We start from the raw sequence: 20,176 nt of genomic DNA, 5'->3' as shown, positions 1-20,176 counted from the left end.
CATACATACATACATACATACATATATATATATATATATATATATATATATAAATTTCAAATTGGTCATTGGTCATATTATGCTAAACAATCATTTCCTTATGTAAATTGTGTGATACTTTATATGTTAATTTTTGTACCCTAAATGCTTAAATCTTAACTTACAGTTTTGCACGTATTGTTATATGGTTTAATAGCATTTTTTTTATCCTAATCAAAATAAAATGACTAAGATAAACATTTTTCTATGCAACTTCATTTGCTCATATTTACTCAGTTATAAAACTGCTATTATCCGTTCTCTTAAACTCTCTTAATCATTTATTATAGATAATCTGTGTGAGAAAGTTATGCAGCTATATCTCCCTGTATTTTAAAGTTCACAGTTGTGGCTCTCCCTGCTGCATCATTTAATAAAGTTCCCACACACAATGCACTGTGAAGCAATATTGATTCAGTTATAAAAACCCTATTAATAGTAATATTTCTAACATATTCTTAAGGAATGCAATCAATAAAATGCATGTAAGTGAGCAATAATATAAGCAACAAACAAAATGTTGCTATGGTCAATAAAACTGGATAGACCTATCATGTTTCAACTTTTCTTTTGTTTGCTTTTAGTTACTGTAAACCTCTAAAAATCTAATTGAGTGGAGTGGGTATAGTTGAGATGGATGAATGAATGAATGCTTGGGCTACAAAACTCCAAAACTGAAGTTTTCTCTATTTCTTTGCTGCTTCTTTGTAGTTGTCCAAATTTTTGTAGGCCAGACATAGTAAACCTATGCTAATAATTATGTCTTAATTTGGCAATGAAATAAAACAAGGCAAACTGCTGTTAAGAACATATTTCAAAATAAATTCACACAAAGTAAAGTAGTAGCTCAGTTTCCCTCACTTCGATATGGTACTAATTCCGAATCAATTGGCCAACAGATTTTTTTTCCTCTAAAGGGCCTGCTCAGGGATTATATTTCTAAGCAAGGAGCTGTATCCATATTTTGTAATTGTTTACTCACTCATATATTGCCCACTTCCAAGGACTCAGAAAAGTTTGCAAACAAATAAAATACAGTTTAAAAAATAAAACAAAGCAATAAACTAACAAAAATAAAATAAAACAATAAGCCAGCAACAGTTCTACAAGTCATTCCGTATCATTGGAAGAATGCAGTTTTCAAAAACTTTAAAGATAACTAGAGTGGAGTCTATAATATGGGCCTTCCATTCAGAAATGAGGGGCCATATTATACATAGGACATATAGACCTAGGACAAGTCTCTATGTCCCTACTTTTCTCTCCTCCTGAAGAGTGAGAATTTTAAGTAGCTCAAGGGATGCATGCATGAACATTGAGCTAAATTTGGGTAGGAAAGGAGATGTTAAGTCTCATGGTGCCAATATAACTAAGACTTAGGTGATATCCTTCATTTTGAACTGGTCCTGGAAATCATTAGCAGCTAATGCAGCAACCAAAAAAAGGCGTAACACAACTAAATCCAATCCTCCCAATTGGTAGTCAAACCAATTAGAACAATTACAGTTTTCAAGGGCACATTACATGTGTAGGAGGGGTGGGTTCTAACCACTGTTACTGCTGGTTTGCTCATGTGCATGCTTCGCACACACGCCCTGGATGTGTGCAGTTCATTAGAAATTGTTCTGCGCATGCGCAGAATTCCAAAACAAGATGGCGGCAGTGACCGGAGAACCAGTTCAGAGGCATGGTCAGCCTGGCTCACTGCCGGTTCTGTAACCCAGGCCGCTTACCACTACCGGTTCAGCCAAACTGGTAGGAACCCACCTCTGAAGTGTAGCACATTACAAGTGTAAGGTGATCATGATATGAATTGCAATTCATGATGTTTTTGCAAACCAAGAAATGCCTGGCACTCACCTGCTGTTTTGAGAATGAACTATGAGTCAAGAAGGACACTGATCTGCACCTTTTAAACAAAGGAATAGTATGAATCCAGATTCATCACTTCTGAACACCAATTCCATCATGGAAATTTAATCTAAGCAGATTTCAACCAACTAGCCCAGAAGTGTCAAGCTCGCATCATCATGGCATCGTCACGTGATGTATCGCAACTTTCCCCCCCCTTCGCTAAACCGGATGTGGGCATGGCTAGTGTGTGACACATCTGGCCCGTGGGCAATAGTTTGACACCCTTGATATAGCACCTCATAGGCTCCAGATGTTGAGCCAGAAAATTTCACAGCATCTTCAGTCCAGGCTAGAATGATATATGATTGAGCATCGTCATCATGATACATTCTTTTTTTTCCTGAAATCACATCTACATATCCCTTTTATTTTGTACCTAGGTTGAATCTCTCCCCCACCCCCGATATTCTTTCTCTGAAGATAAGTCTATAATACTAGGTTTATAAAATAACTTTATTTTCTTTTATAATGAAGAGAAAGTAGTATTTTTATTAGAAAAATGATCACAAATATCTAGTCAGGGATCAGAACAACTTGATGGCTGACTTAAAAGATGGAAATGTTTACCTGAATGATAATGGAAATTATCGCTTGGAAAACATGGCTGAGTTCATTGTAATTGGAATGACTCTAATGAAAGCTTAGTCAATTATTACTTGCTGTTTCAAGTGAAGAAGGAACTGTAACAATAGCTGAGGCTGGCCATAAAAATACATTATTCAATTTGTTATCAGTCATTTCAATACATTCTGAGACTTGAAAGAGGAAAATAATTCCAAACAAATGCATTGGGATTAATAAAATGTACAATATGGCTGTATGTTTATGTTCAAAACAAAAAGGAAAACAATTTATTTTGTACTAATCAAATTATTTGCCATACAACTTAATCTCTTCCAAAATAAATGTTTGTGGAAGCTTCAAAGACTCTTTTTAAGTACTCTGAAGTTCTTTCAAAATCTGCTATTAAGAATCATAACAAAAACCATAAGGAGTTTTGTGCTCATACTGTGTGGTCATATATAAAGATACATTTTCCCACACCCTCTACAAATAATATTACTACAGAGTTGGCTGTAACGAGAACAGTGTAACAGAAAAGCTAAGTGGGTTGATGTAGCATATGAATCTTATGTATGTATGTATGTATGTATGTATGTATGTATGTATGTATGTGTTTAAGTATGTATATATGTATGATATAGAAACTTTAGCTTTAAATAACCATACCTCTACTTATAGAAAAAGCTGAAGCTGGAAATATCATAAGCTTTATTAGAAAATCATGGCTATACTGTAAACCCTCATACTCAAGAGGATTACTAATATTCTGGAGAGAAAGCTAGATAATGAATAATTTTTCACACTTTCTACTGCCATAAGGATTACAGTGAAACCCAGTTTCTGCCCTATGTCTCGAGAAATGTTATGGAGATAGTTTTGGAAAAACTTCATTCTCTAACATCTCTTGGGAGATGAAGTGGAAGCTAAGTTCAGAGTTCTGCAGCTGTGAAAACATTCTCTGTTGGGCTCATATTAGATTTCAGATCTCATCCACCCATTCTCTGAGCAAAGTAGATTCAGATTTCTCTTGTTAGGAATGAATTTTGTGAAGATTGACATGAAATACAGTTGAAGTTCTTAAAACATTATAATTATAGTAATTAAACATGAATAATTGTTAGAATTAATCATCTGCAAGCATTACCATATAGTTGAAATTTTGTAACTTAATGTGATGTTGAATGAAGAGTAATGGCCAGCAAAGAACGACTATATTTGAAACTGGCAAAACCAGCTATGTAAAGAAGCATCGTTGACAAGAGAATAAATAAATAAGCAAACAAACACACCTTCTCGGACCTTATTATAAAAGCAGCAAAAAGAGAGATGTTATTAAGAAGTCAAGCATTAGCTATTTCAGTTCAGCTCAGAGCCATTGTTATTATTTAAATTCCTAGTTTGAATCTGATTTTGATATTGAATAATTATAGTCCTGGGTGTAGGGAGGAAGGGAGACAAATGGCATCTATGTGTCTGACACAGATTATATAATTCATGACCTTTGTGAGTTGACTTTACATTACATGTGGAATCATTGTGGAGTATCTTGATTTTAGCAAGATAAAAAAAGAAAATAGAATCCTTATCTTTTGAGTGTAAGGATTTATTACATTACTTCAGAACATCTGTTTTATATAGTGTGCTTTGAATGCATGAATGCATGAAGTATAATAGCTGTTTTTCCCACTCTGATAAATCTGCTGAATTCTTAAATTGTTCAGATTACCAGAATTTAGCTACTCATCGCCATGTTGAATAATCAGTGACAAATGTAGTACTCACAACAAACTCATTGGAACGATTTCCAAGTAATCAACAGTATTCCAGATGAACTGTAACTCCAAACATCTCCAGCTGCACAGATACTGGGAATCATAACTCAGCACCATCTGGAATGTGACAGCTTTTGCACTGTATCTCTGTTCTAAGTGAGTGCTGAGCTGAGTTAATAACATTGTTAGTGTATGTCAGCCTTCCTATGCTGGTACCCTCCAGATGTTTTTCTACTTCAGTGACCAGAAGTTGTCAAAATAGCAAACTTTTAATACATGATTTAGCGGCTATTTTGTTCTTGTTCTGTATTTTTAGAGGTATTAGAAAAGTTTCTTTTTCTCAGTGGTTTACGGGCATCTAATGCTTTTCCATTAATGTAGACCATGGGTAACAAACTCGCCATGTCACATTGCCGTCATGTGACATATCACGACATTTTCCCTTTGCAGAGCTGGGGTGGGTGTGGCCTGCGTGTGATGCATCTGGCTCACAGGCCACCAGTTTGACACCCCTGATGTAGAGTCAATAAGCCATAAATGAAATTCGGTTTCATTATGATGGATATGTTTAATGTCAAAAATTTGCACAGTATTGACTAAATCATGGATGCTGAAAAAGATTATAGTTCAGTGAACATTATATACTCTGTGCATAAAAGACCTTAAATTTTCATTTCAGGATCTGAAAACACCATAGGTGATTTATAAAACATTTGTTAATATGATAGAAATCTAAGATAGTGTTGAGGACAGAATGATGGACTTGATCCAAAGACATGTGATCTGATTTCTGCTAACTTTTTTTTACATATTTATAATGATATAGGGACAAACTAATATAATTAGTTTGCAAGCTAGATGTCCTAATGTCGACTCTTGGGAGTTGCCCAGAAAAAAACTGCACATCATCTTGTTCTTTTCTCTTGCAAATTTCCAAGGGCATTCTAGTAACCTTTTTGATCCACTTAATCCACCTTGTCCATTTTCTTCTACTTCCATCATAGAGTAATCCATTTTTCTAATCCATTGTCTGGTTACACTACATGTTCAAAGAATGTAATTTTTTTAGGTTTGTTCATTGTGCCAAGGCAGCAAGTCAGACTTTATTTGGATGAGAATTGATTGATTAGTTCTTCTTACAGTTTATACTCCTGTCCAAATCTATAATTCAGAGGCATCTATTTTCTTTGTCTTTCAGGTTCAGGGCCTTTCACAAGCACACATTAATTTTTAAAGGACCAAATTATGCTTGTACAAATTATATTTTAACGCATCTATGGCCAACTTTTCTATAGAAAATTTAACTCAGGAGGGGTGAAAGTAAAGATGAGAAATAAGAGAGAGGAGGATAACTATGCAAATGCTGTATTACTGAGTGAAGTGAAGCAGCTGCTCCACTGCATTGCATAGAAGGGGGAATACCTCTTTGCTTTTTGGAATAGTTTCAAAGAAATGCTACACTTGAGTCAACAAAGTAGGAATTCTTTCAAAGATCTGGAAGGTCCTACTGATTTGCATTGTATTTGACTCAGAGCAGGAAGGATATCAGTATGAAAGGCATATACTTAGGTAATGTTCTGTATTCTAAATCTACACTGCAGGTAGTATTTCATTCTCTAGGTGAGAACTGATGAAACTACTTCATAAATAAAATCCTTCCTATAAAAGAAATAGGTTGGAAAGAGGATTCTAGATTCATTTTGTTTCAAAATTCCAGATCTATCATTATATACAATTTGTAAGAGAAGATAGTAAATACTATATATTGTTCAGTTGGGCAATTTATCTACAGAAATATTTTTTTAAATTGCTAGACTTAACAGTGAATGGAAAAAAGCTGCTGAGCCATATCTTTGCTATTGCAATTATAAAAGCTGCCAGAGGTTATTCTTGATGATAAAATCTATGAAATATAAAACCTGAATTACTTAATTATTGATAATTTTTCAGACTTGCAAGATTGATGCCAGCTTTGCAAGGCAGTCCAGACAAGAAGCACACCTAGAGTACTAAGTCTATCTGTACTATAAGATTAATGGAACGTAAATCTCTTTCCTCCCTCCCACTTTTAGTCCAAGAAACTAGAGGTGGTTCCTTCTGAGACTTTTGCCATTTCCCCCCCCCCCATTTCTTTTGCACGCTCAGTTGATTTTTATCCAATCCTGCACTCTTCCTCCTGTCTTCCAAAGTCATTTCCACAAACCATGAGAGTAAGATCAGATGGAGAAAAACTGAAAAGAATACAGTTTTTTAACTACAATACTTACAACCACTTTGTTTTTACAGATTCCGTTCTTTCAATAACTTCTTCATTATAAGATTCCTGAGGAAAATAAATCAAGTTTTCTGGTATATCTGTTAATCTTAACATGGATTATATTCTGCCATGACCTATATGATGAAAGGTTTTGACTGTTGTCAGTGAAGCAAATATAAATCTCCTTTTATTCTCTTCCTTTTTTGTTATCCATTTTATATTAACTACCTGATTTCAGGACTCTGCCTTTTCAGAAATGTCCCTGTTCCTCTGGCTTGTCTTTCTACATGTATGGATCAATCTTTGTAAAATGTTAAACAAATATTTTCTGGTTTAAGAAATTAATGGGTTTTTTCTATTTGCACCACTTTTTTCAGTATAAGTATGTATACTGCTCCCCACCCCACCCAATTTCTAACCATACAGTGGGGCAAAAAAGTATTTAGTCAGCGACCAATTGTGCAAGTTCTCCCACTTAAAAAGATGAGAGAGGCCTGTAATTGGCATCATAGGTAGACCTCAACTGTGAGAGACAAAATGTAAAAAAAAAGACCAAACAATCACATTGGCTGATTTGGAAATAATTTATTTGCAAATTATGCTGGAAAATAAGTATTTGGTCACCTACAAACAAGCAAGATTTCTGGCTCTCACAGACCTGTACCTTCTTCTTTAGGAGGCTCCTCTGTCCTGCACTCATTACCTGTATCAATGGCACCCGTTCGAACTTGTCATCAGTATAAAAGACACCTGTCCACAACCTCAAACAGTCACACTCCAAACTCCACTATGGTGAAGACCAAAGAGCTGTCAAAGGACACCAGAAACAAAATTGTAGACCTGCACCAGGCTGGGAAGACTGAACCTGCAATAGGCAAGCAGCTTGGTGTGAACAAATCAATTGTGGGAGCAATAATTAGAAAATGGAAGACATACAAGACCACTAATAATCTCCCTCGATCTGGGGCTCCACGCAAGATCTCACCCCGTGGGCTCAAAATGATCCCAAGAACGGTGAGCAAAAATCCCAGGATCACACGGGGGGACCTAGTGAATGACCTGCAGAGAGCTGGGACCAACGTAACAAAGGCTACCATCAGTAACACACTACGCCGCCAGGGACTCAGATCCTGCAGTGCCAGACGTGTCCCCCTGCTTAAGTCAGTCCATGTCCGGGCCCATCTGAAGTTTGCTAGAGAGCATTTGAATGATCCAGAAGAGGATTGGGAGAATGTCATATGGTCAGATGAAACCAAAATAGAACTGTTTGGTAGAAACACAACTCGTCGTGTTTGGAGGAGAGAGAATGCTGAGTTGCATCCAAAGAACACCATACGTACTGTGAAGCATGGGGGTGGCAACATCATGCTTTGGGGCTGTTTTTCTGCAAAGGGACTAGGACGACTGATCCGTGTACAGGACAGAATGAATGGGGCCATGTATTGTGAGATTTTGAGTGCAAACCTCCTTCCATCAGCAAGGGCATTGAAGATGAAACGTGGCTGGGTCTTTTAACATGACAATGATTCCAAACATACTGCCCGGGCAATGAAGGAGTGGCTTCGTAAGAAGGTCCTGGAGTGGCCTAGCCAGTCTCCAGATCTCAACCCCATAGAAAACCTTTGGAGGGAGTTGAAAGTCCGTGTTGCCCAGCGACAGCCCCAAAACATCACTGCTCTAGAGGAGATCTGCATGGAGGAATAGGCCAACATACCAGCAACAGTGTGTGCCAACCTTGTGAAGACTTACAGAAAACGTTTGACCTCTGTCATTGCCAACAAAGGATATATAACGAAATATTGAGATGAACTTTTGATACTGACCAAATACTTATTTTCCAGCATAATTTGCAAATAAATTATTTCCAAATCAGCCAATGTGATTGTTTGGTCTTTTTTTTTACATTTTGTCTCTCACAGTTGAGGTCTACCTATGATGCCAATTACAGGCCTCTCTCATCTTTTTAAGTGGGAGAACTTGCACAATTGGTGGTTGACTAAATACTTTTTTGCCCCACTGTATAGTCTTGTTCCATATTGTAGACAAAGAACCGGTTGCACTTTATGGGATTGTTCATAAATATTCTATAATACTTCAGTAACTTTAAATTACTTGAAATCAGGGTTCTTATAGATAAGTGCCAAAAATAGACATGCTTTTATTTTTTTAACAACTGTTTTAGGAAATAAATTTTCAAGTCCATAGTTTTCTTTGTACTGTAGATCTCTATAATACTAATTGCTATCTCATTTCTTTTCCCCCCACAATTGTAATCAATACTTTTAAGGAATACTCAAAGGTGACATTAATTTCACAAATAGATGCTTGTATTTCTCAGTATCTCTTAGGATAGAAGGATCCTAAGAACTATGCTTGGAAAATGGATTCTGGGAATCACTAAAGATTCAAGCTGCTGGCAAACAAAAACTAAACAATAGCAAATGCCTTTAAGAATATAAAGGCAGTCAGCTTTCAAAAAACATTATTATGATTAAGTGTTTACCTTCTGTTTCCCAGTTGTGATAAGCTGGAATTAATGGTATTGTAATTTTTAGCTTTGTAAATATAAAATGAAGTCATAATTAAGATGATAAATATGCAATGTTGGTCATATTCATGAATTTCTTGTTCACAGCTTTGATGTCGAAAATGGCCCTTCACCTGGACGTAGCCCACTTGATCCTCAGGCCGGCTCATCTTCAGGGCTTGTGCTTCACACCACATTTCCAGGGCATAGCCAGCGTAGAGAATCATTTCTTTATCGATCAGACAGTGACTATGACCTGTCACCAAAGACCATGTCACGGAATTCTTCTGTTCCAAGTGATCAGTAAGTAGATCTATTATATTCTAGAAGTTCTACTGAGCAGACTGGAATTATAATTTCAAGAGATCTGAAGGCATCACATTGGAAAATGTTGATCTAGAATAATCCTGGGACAACTTCTTAAAGGAAGAGTTTTCTCAGAAAAGTGAAACCAGTTTTCAAGCTGATAATATCAGAAAAGTATTTGTGTCTAATCATCATGTGGGTAGTTGTTGTTATCAGCTCCATGATATCATCATCAGGCAAACAGCAGCAACCTCTTTCTAGTAAAAAAAAAATTCAGTAGCTCCATATCATCAGGTCTGAAGCGTAACAACAGAGAGAACAGAATATACCAACTTGAAAAAGAAAAGAAAGATGTTTGTATATTCTGTGGAATCCAAGGGAACATTCCCCTTCTGCTTGCCAACCACAAACCCATAAAGAATGAGTTTTTAGTGATCATCAGGACTTGGGAGAACAAGGAGTGGAATGACTGGGAAGCTGGAATTCTGGACAACTTAGAAACTAAGAATATAGAACAACATTCTGTTGCACTCTAACTTCTGGAACAACAGTGGTAATGGTGGGCTTGAATAATCACAGTTTACATGAGGAACACCTGTTTATTTTTATTTCTTGCACACTTATTATCTAATTTTCCATATTGAAAATCTAGACAAATAGTCTGTGTTTAAACAGCATTAAAAGCAGGGTATGTCAACAAAAGCCAGGAAATCCAAAGCTGGCCTTTTCTCATAATGTTATGCCCTTTTTCCGAATGAGAGTTAGTATATAAACCTAACTGGAATTTCCTAGTCTTTATTGACTTACGTTACAAGAAGAAAATGCTAATTTCTGCTTGGGTTTATTTCATTTCTTTGGATATACATTCTGATTAGAGAACCATTTAAATTAGCAGCAATTATTTATGGCCAAATAAAATAGAAAACCACCAGAGTGATTTTTGAAAAAAGTTTTTTAACAAGGCTATTGTTATTCCAAAAGTTTGTGCCATGTGATTACTGGATCTGCTCATTTCATACTGCATTCATTGTAATTCTTCGAGCAATATCATCAATGCATGATTCAGTTAGGTGTTTTATTTTTCAATGGCTTGTTATACAGACCAATATTGGTATGAACTGAGAGGAGCAACTTGCCTAAGGTCACCCAGGTGGCTTATGTGCCTATGGGGAATTTGAACCTGGGTTTAGACTATCACTTTATTATAATAATATTTTTTTTAAAGTAAGAAGCATTTCAAATCAGCAACATATATTAAAATGATTCACTGGACTTACTTTGTAATTAAGTAGGACATTTAGACAGGAAATATTTCAATATTAAAGGCAAACAATTCCAAAACTTCATGTTTTAACTTGATAAACAATTTATCCATACATTTTAAATATTAGGATTGTGCATGCTTAAAAATAATTTGCAAGGGATACTTTAAAATGCACAGAAATTGCATTTGCCCAAAACCAAGAATGACATGTGGCAATCTTTCCAAGCTGAGTTCTTTATTGCTATAGACAAAATCTTGCAAACTCTACTATCTGCATCTACAATATAGACTGTAAACTATTAGGAAGGGGCTGTTTCAACCACTTTCTCTCACACATAATATCTGGGCAGAGGTGAGTTGCCTCTTACTTCTGTGGAAATCACCCCTTCCTCCTGGGAATCAAGTTCCTCACTACCTTCCATCATAGAACCCCACATCTCTTTAAGGCAGCTGTGTTTTTTTCAGACCTCAAACAAGCTTGAATAAAGACATGGCTGCTTTAAGGACCCAGTTGAAAGAGGTAGCTGCTATAATCAATAAGTTCATTAAGGCAGCAATGGCTTTTCATGTGGAAAGCTGAAAAAAGAAATGCCTACATAAAAAGGTACTGAATGCCCATTCTCATACTTTTTGAGGTATCTCTTAAAATCATTTTTAAAATGTGCATAGATCTATTAAAATGCATAAAATGCTGAATATTTTTAATTTTTTAAAATAGGCATCTCTTTCAACACTGAAAGTTGCCATTTCTAATACATATGCTGTGGAAAATGTACAGTGGGGCAAAAAATTATTTAGTCAACCACCAATTGTGCAAGTTCTCCCACTTAAAAAGATGAGAGAGGCCTGTAATTGGCATCATAGGTAGACCTCAACTATGAGAGACAAAATGTAAAAAAAAAACCAAACAATCACATTGGCTGATTTGGAAATAATTTATTTGCAAATTATGGTGGAAAATAAGTATTTGGTCAATATCAAAAGTTCATCTCAATACTTCGTTATATATCCTTTGTTGGCAATGACAGAGGTCAAACATTTCCTGTAAGTCTTCACAAGGTTGGCACACACTGTTGCTGATATGTTGGCCCATTCCTCCATGTAGATCTCCTCTAGAGCAGGGATGTTTGGGGGCTGTCGCTGGGCAACACGGACTTTCAACTCCCTCCAAAGGTTTTCTATGGGGTTGAGATCTGGAGACTGGCTAGGCCACTCCAGGACCTTGAAATACTTCTTACGAAACCACTCCTTCGTTGCCTGGGTGGTATTTTGGGGATCATTATCATGTTGACAGACCCAGCCACTTTTCATCTTCAATGCCCTTGCTGATGGAAGGAGGTTTGCACTCAAAATCTCACGATACATGGCCCCATTCATTCTGTCTTGTACATGGATCAGTCGTCCTGGTCCCTTTGCAGAGAAACAGCCCCAAAGCCTGATGTTGCCACCCCCATGCTTCACAGTACATATGGTGTTCTTTGGATGCAACTCAGCATTCTCTCTCCTCCAAACACGACGAGTTGTGTTTCTACCAAACGGTTCTATTTTGGTTTCATCTGACCATATGACATTCTCCCAATCCTCTTCTGGATCATCCAAATGCTCTCTAGCAAACTTCAGATGGGCCTGGATATGTACTGGCTTAAGCAGAGGGACACGTCTGGCACTGCAGGATCTGAGTCCCTGGCGACGTAGTGCGTTACTGATGGTAGCCTTTGTTACGTTGGTCCCAGCTCTCTGCAGGTCATTCACTAGGTCCCCCCGTGTGGTCCTGGGAGTTTTGCTCACCATTCTTGTGATCATTTTGACCCCATGGGGTGAGAGCCCCAGATCAAGGGAGATTATCAGTGGTCTTGTATGTCTTCCATTTTCTAATTATTGCTCCCACAGTTGATTTGTTCACACCAAGCTGCTTGCCTATTGCAGATTCAGTCTTCCCAGCATGGTGCAGGTCTACAATTTTGTTTCTGGTGTCCTTTGACAGCTCTTTGGTCTTCACCATAGTGCAGTTTGGAGTGTGCCTGTTTGAGGTTGTGGACAAGTGTCTTTTATACTGATAACAAATTCAAATAGGTGCCATTGATACAGGTAATGAGTGCAGGACAGAGGAGCCTCTTAAAGAAGAAGGTACAGGTCTGTGAGAGCCAGAAATCTTGCTTGTTTGTAGGTGACCAAATACTTATTTTCCAGCATAATTTGCAAATAAATTATTTCCAAATCAGCCAATGTGATTGTTTGGTTTTTTTTTTTACATTTTGTCTCTCATAGTTGAGGTCTACCTATGATGCCAATTACAGGCCTCTCTCATCTTTTTAAGTGGGAGAACTTGCACAATTGGTCGCTGACTAAATACTTTTTTGCCCCACTGTATATGGATCAAATGAAGAAACTTTTTTGAATCAATTATAAAAATAAGTCAGAATGCACAAGGTAGAATCCTGAACAGCTCCAACAGAGAAAAAAAAACTATACAGCAATAAATGACTTCATTTCCCATTCTAATTTAAAATCACTATTTACAAGTTTGGTTCTATATAATCTTAATTTGTGCATGGACATGAAAGTTGCAGCCATTAACTTAAACTTAATCAAAGTCTTAGAACAAGATATTGTGATGATTGTTAGTTATACAGTTATTTTTCAAAATCATCTAAAACACATGTTTTCATTTTTATTAGACATGGAGATGACCTGATAGTGACACCATTTGCACAGGTATGTTCCAAATATTGTATTACAGTTTCTATCACTAACAAGATTGAATTAAAACATTTGTAAACCAAACTGAATGTGTAAATACTGTTTGTTGTTTCACTTAGACCTGGCCTCGGGATCCCTGCACTCATCACACCTCCCCACATTGTCCTTCTCAGTTCCCCTAGGCACATTAGACCTCAAAGGCTTTAAATGCTCCACTCGTTCTCTAAAACCCTTTTTGAAAACTTACCTGATAAACTGCTACAATTGTTTTATGCTTTTAAGAGCAACTACCAGTAATTCAGATGTCAGATTATCTCATAATGTCACAAGGAAAGATCTGGTAAAAAGCATTCAAAATATTCAGAAAGACAACTTTCTTATGACCTCACAATAAAAGACCTGGACATTCCTATTTCAATTTCCAGGTTCTGTATTTACTACAGATTAACATTAAATTTATTTTACTGAAATCTGTGTAAATCTTTGCTTCCTTAATCTTGCCAGCTATGTTATGCTAAATTTACTTCCATTTTGCTGCTCACCGTATGCTTTTCCTATAAAAGTACCGTACTAAAAGCCTAAATATGGCTTTTAAAATTTTATTTTATTTTATTTACTTATTTGTATCTTACCTTTATTGTTTTTACAAATAACTCAGGGCGGTGAACATATCCAACTCAACTTCTTCCTCCTATTTTCCCTATAACAACAACCTTATGAAGTGAATTTGCCGAGAGAGGGACTGGCCCAAAGTCACTCAGCTGGCTTTCATGCCCAAGGTGGGACTAGAACTCACAGTCTTCCTGTATCTAGCCTGGTGCCTTAACCACTAAACCAAACTGCCCCTCTTTATCTCTTTACTGTGACTAATATTCCCAATAACAATGCACAATTTATAAATGCCAGAGTTGGAAATAGAAAAACTAATTTATTTCAGGAGAAAATAATACAAGCAATAGATTGTTTTTGTGATGTTGCCAAAGCAATTAAGTTTCTTTGTGTTTTGGGCATGGCTGCTCTTTTCAAGATTTCAGTAATTCTACAACCTATAGCCCTCTTTTAACTGTTAAGCTATTAACAACTTTTTATAGTCACACAATAAACTTTTATTCTCTTTTCCAGTTACTGTCTATTGTATGCCTTCAAACTATTATTGGTAATAAATAGACTGATATGTTTTTTAAAACATATGAATATAAAATTTAGTTAAATATTATATAAATCTGGGCCGCCAAAAGTCTATATGGCCATTAGGTAGAAGCAAAGAATTAGAATTTTTATTATCTCTTTGCTGCCATCTAGTGATTTTCCAGATTTTTGCAACCTAGATCTAGTATTACAGGAATATGATGTGTTGTGATATATGATTGTTTAATCAATTTGAATAATATAAGTCCTTGTTATTTTATGGATTTAAGTATAATTTTAAAAACTGAAACCAATTTGTTTTTAAAAAATATTTTTTTCTTAATTCTCTTCTGACATTTGTGGGACTTCTAAGAACATCTGCATATTTATATACTTCTACATTTTGAATTATTTCCAATGTATTATGTTATTCAGTGTACATTTTACGTTTTAATAGGTCTTGGCAAGTTTGAGAAGTGTAAGAAATAATTTTACACTACTGACTAATCTGCAGGGAACATCAAACAAGTAAGCTACTTTTTTCATTTTTCTTTTTAATTAAATGTTGTAATCAGACCTTAAGGTTGTAATACTATGACTTATCTATTCAGAAGTAGGTCCTGTTTAAAATCAGTGGAAGTTACAATCCAAATATTCATTGGATTGAAATACAAGTTAATCCACAAAGCAGTTATCTTGAGTTTAGATTTGAATTGCAGAAGGATAATTATGGCTTTGGTCCTCATGTAGGAATGTTAATTTGGTTCATCTTGGTTTTTCATTTTTTTCTATTGTTAGTTTATTCTATCTCTTAGGTGCAACAACTTCTGGTTTCTTTACAAAGACAAATTCTTAATGAAAAATCATATGTATATCATTCACATTTTTTATAATATATTTATTGTGTTTAACATCTATTTTAAAAATAGTTTTTTCCCTAATATATTTTGTGTGTGCATGTGTCCTCTTTTTGAAAATCACATATTGGAATGAATTATGAAAAAAAATGTTCAAAAATGATCACATTTGTACTGCAATTTTCACTATCTGTTAATCGGCAGATTTTGAAAATGCCAAATATAACAGAAATTGTGCAAACATCTGGTACAGCATTTGGGGAAGCCAAAATTTAGATTTACAGTTATCCTCATGTGACTGGAACCAATTTTACAGCATTTTTTGCAGCAGTTGTTAAATGAGCCACTGTGTTCATTAACCGAATCTACAGTCATTAAGCAAACACCACAGTGCAAATTCAGTCTTCTGAACAGGCATTTTTCCCAGAAAATTACAAATTGCAGTCCCATGAAGGCAAAGTGGTTGTCAAGCACCTAAAATGTGGTCATGTGATGGGGGGCGGGGGAAGTTGGTGCGATGGCCAGGAGTGCTGTGCGGCCTGTAAAAGCACCTGTTCCAAGCCTGTCATAATTTTAAATGGAAGAATTTGTAAAATATTTATTACTTTTCATTGTCCATTGTCCAGGTCTGTTATTTAGCTGTCCGGTTTACTTAATATTTATTTGAGAAAACTAGGTTTTTCTTCCCTGTGGAATCTCATGAGGGCAAAATCAGAAGGATGATATTTACATGTTTAAAAGTACGACAATCGGTTTGTATCGAGTACTCTAATGCAGATGCACCCGGCCCCTTCACATTTCCACTGAGTCATGAGAATGTGCAGTATGATTTTACATTCCTAAACAAGCAGTACAGAAGCCCTTGACACTGAATCTGGGTGACAGCTGCTTTTTGAGGCAAGCAACTTGTAGGCATTGGCTTGCCAGATGGATAGGCCAATGTTTGAAGGTTCCTCCACATAAAAAGATGCACTTAGCTGCTTTAGACTGCATGCAGAAGCACTTCTCAACTTTAAGAGACATAGACTTCAATTCCCAGAATTCCCCCAAACGGTATTGCTGATTGTGGCTTTCCCGGAGTCAAAGTCCACACCTCTTAAAATTGCCAAAGTTGGGGGAAACTAGCATGGATGAATCACCTCACTAGCAGATGATGTTAAACTTACACATGTTTACAAATTTGAATGGAAGATACTATGTGGCATATCAGCTACCCATTACTCTTATAGAGTCAGCCCTTAATCTATATTAATAAGGAAAAAAACCGCATTGTATTCACAGGCATCTCTGAATCCCAGTGCAGCCATATAATAAACTTCAATTCATTCCTCTACAGGAGGTCTCCAGCAGCAAGTCAGCTACCCATCTCCAAAGTAAACATTCAAGGTATGTGTTCTGTTGGGCAGGAAAATATTGCTTTGTTCAAATATGGGGCCTGTCCTGTACATTTACACCATCAAGCAGAGAGATATCATTATACATTTTTATAATGGATGTTTGCTGGTCGAGCATAGGTTACTCAAGCCGTTTTGTCATTAGTTGTGTTTTGCAACGTAAGTGAGTAGCAGAGATGAGAAAGAACCTTTGTAAGGAGAACAGAAACAGATGGTAAGGTATGTATGCAAAAAAAAATGCCTAGGAGATTGGTATTGGCTGACAGGAAGAGGATGGAGGAAATGATTCATTGTTGAAATGCAAAAGGTTCATTGTTGAAGACTTTACAATAAAGGGGACACAAAAAACAATTGTGGGCAACCATTTCATTTAACAAAGGGATGGATTTCATTGCTCAATATGCTCTTTACAAAAACAATACGCCTAACTATTAATGGTATGTGTCAACTGAAATGCATCAATTCTTCATGCATAAACCTTCTAGGTCACTGCAAAAATCCCATAAATAAATCTTCTCTTTTTTGGTAATAATTTTATTAAAGATTATATTATACACATAGAACAAATGCACTTTACCTAGAATAAAAACATATAAAAAAGAAAAAGAAAAATTGCAGAAAAGAAGAAAGAATCTCTTCCTAATCACCTCTTTATGCCATATCCATCCATTCTCTATACACAAGTCTTTAAAACCTCTTCACTCCATCTCAATCAGAAAAAATCCATTAAGGGTTATCAGAAATGATGACATATTATTACAAATTACATTAATAAACTCACTTAGAATTCTTCCCTTTTCTATTTAAACAAATGCCTCCATCTCGTTTTTAAATAAACATTTTAAAACATTGTCATACAATCCTAATTAAAAAATGCATTAAAATTCATCGGAGATAAGATCTGATTTATTCTAACCCTGATCAAATAAGCCAATTTTATCTACTTTCCTCTTTCTCCCAGCAATCTTTAATCCTCTCAAATAATAGTATTTTCTTTCTTTGTAAGCCCTCTTCATCTTTTCTCCCAGACTTATTAAGACTTCTATCAAGCCGTGTTGTAAATCCAATGTGAAATAGTTATCCACATCATATTTTGAAATAGTAGGAAGTAGAAAAGTAGAAAAAAATAAAATTCAACATGATTCTCAGGTTCAGCAAGAACTTTAAGTTCTTAAAAGCTACATTGACAGCTGTGAGCTCAATGTAATCATGTGACCCTTAGCTGCCTACAAGCCAACCACAAAAATGCAGTTTATGCCATCTACTCACTCACACAGTGAGAGAGACAAAGACCACCTGTTTGGAGTACTTAAGGATGATCTCAGTATCTCTCCTTACTCCAGAAAGGTTTTAATAGTCCGAATCCAGCATTCAGCTGCCATTTTTAGCTGTAATGTGTCCTACTGGAAATGGGATGTCAGTTATAATTCCTCACCGGAAGCAACTCCTGCAGACATAAATCTTCCTGAAATTCGTGCTTAGCCTTATTTCTCAGCATGGTAGTGCAACTGTGATTACTGGGGACACTGTTTCAGATGTTTGCTCTCTAGAATAGAGGAATACAATGGGATCAAATATATTGCCCCAATTTTTAAAAGTATCCTTTTAACATTTGCAAAAGCAAATTCAAATTTTCTCCAATATCCCTTTGTTACTTTAACTAGGCCAATTTTCTGTTCAGTGTCAGCCCCTATCCACCACTGATGATCTCAGAAAGCTAGGCAAGATCATATATGATCAATGCTTAGATGGGAAGTTGGAAAGCTTTTAGATGAAACTGAAAAGTTGAAACAGCAAATTCTCTAATGTTGCCAATAAAATAACATGGATGTTGAATCAAATTAAACGAAGGAATATTAATTTCTTTAGCATTTATTTAAATATTCCCAGACCTAGGATAAGGTAACCATTCTGAATTGTCTTTCTTTAGCTGTATGATTCTTAGGTTGCACTCATATCACTTGATTATTTAGTCTTTTCACTATATGACACACAATTGTCTGTCTGTCTGCCTGCCTGCCTGCCTGCCTATCTATCTATCATCTATCTATCTATCATCTATCTATCTATCTATCATCTATCTATCTATCTATCATCTATCTATCATCTATCTATCTATCTATCTATCTATATCATCTATCTATCATCTATCTATCTATCTATCTATCATCTATCTATCTATCTATTATCTATCTATCTATCTATCTATCTATCTATCTATCTATCTATCTATCTATCTAATTATCTATCTAATTTAGAAACTACGCATCTCTCCGAACTCTGCCTTAGTACGATGAAAATAGTAAAATGTTCAAAATATAAACAAACTGAATATAAATATATAATATTAGGGACAAGGATAATAAATTTAAATTCTGTTGGAATTTGGAGAACATTGGTAATTAGGGCAATTTTTCATTGTAGTAATAAAAGCCAGATGTAACTAGAATATTAGAATTTTTTTAAAAAATGATTTCCTCTATTACACAGATTTGGAAGAAAATAATATTCAAATTTAGTAAGCAAATTTAGTAAGATTTGGAAACAGATGGCCGCTAGAATTCCAGCCAGTATTCCTGACGTTCAGAAAGACAGCTTCCATTCATTTTTGAGAAATGGATCATGTTTTCTTTATTTCATCTGCATTAAGTAAAGAAAGACTAAAGTAAAATTAATTCTTGGCAGTGTCTTCAATGTGTTCTACTTCTTTTCATTATTTTTATAGTGTTAAATGGATTTTTATTCAACAAAAGGCAGGCACCTATTAAAGAGTCCCTTGATACAATTGAATCTTTGAGCAGATATACAGTATTCCATTTGAAGTGTATTCATTTTCTGTCAGCCTGAAATTTTGTTGTGAGGGTATAGTATTATTCTGAAATAAGCCTACTACATTTTATCATTAGAAAACGTTGATCATACTTCATAGGTCATGCACTGTTTTTCTAGACTCTCAAATATTACCTAGGTTAGTCATTGGTATTGGTTACTCAATGTCAGTGACGTGCGGTGAGGTTTATGACTGGTGAGGCACTGACACAGTGCTGGGTTTCAAATATTTTTAGACTTGTGGACTTCAACTCCCAGAATTCCACAGCCAGGCATGCTCAGTTCCAATTTAAAGCGACAGCATTTGTTTTTCTCCTTTGCTCCTTCTTTCTTTTTCTTTTTCTTCTCCTTCCCCTCCTTCCTCCCTCTCTCCCTTCCTCCCCCTCTCTCAAACACACACACACACACACACACACACACACAGAAGTTTGATTGGACTATCTCTCCTACCCCTTCCCTCTCTCACTCACTCTCAAACAAACCCCCCACACACACACAAAAGTTGGATTGGATATCTTTTCCAGTGGCTTGAAAGCAGCTCCTCTGCCATTCCCCCCCATTCCCCTGCTGCCTTTCCCAAACACCTCCACCATTGCAAATGCAGCCTGCTGTCTGGGTGGGAAAT

The 20,176-nt window shown here is 35.9% G+C and overlaps 1 protein-coding gene across 2 annotated transcripts in view; it reads left to right on the top strand.

Annotated features, from left to right (window-relative positions):
• PDE4B (phosphodiesterase 4B) overlaps nt 1-20,176 on the top strand; it is a 173,111-nt gene that overhangs the window by 97,418 nt on the left and 55,517 nt on the right. The window contains exons 2-5 of one of the 2 annotated variants that reach the window (XM_081948287.1): nt 9,182-9,376; nt 13,322-13,358; nt 14,929-14,999; nt 16,665-16,714. In XM_081948287.1, coding sequence (XP_081804413.1) covers nt 9,182-9,376; nt 13,322-13,358; nt 14,929-14,999; nt 16,665-16,714 — 353 coding nt within the window. The remainder of the gene's footprint in view (nt 1-9,181; nt 9,377-13,321; nt 13,359-14,928; nt 15,000-16,664; nt 16,715-20,176) is intronic. The other variant, XM_081948289.1, reaches the window with a different exon arrangement.

The sequence above is a fragment of the Natrix helvetica genome (genome assembly GCF_964273705.1).
Source record: "Natrix helvetica genome assembly, chromosome: 3".
Classification (NCBI taxonomy): Eukaryota; Metazoa; Chordata; class Lepidosauria; order Squamata; family Natricidae; genus Natrix; species Natrix helvetica.
This window is presented reverse-complemented; position numbering and strand designations above follow the sequence as displayed.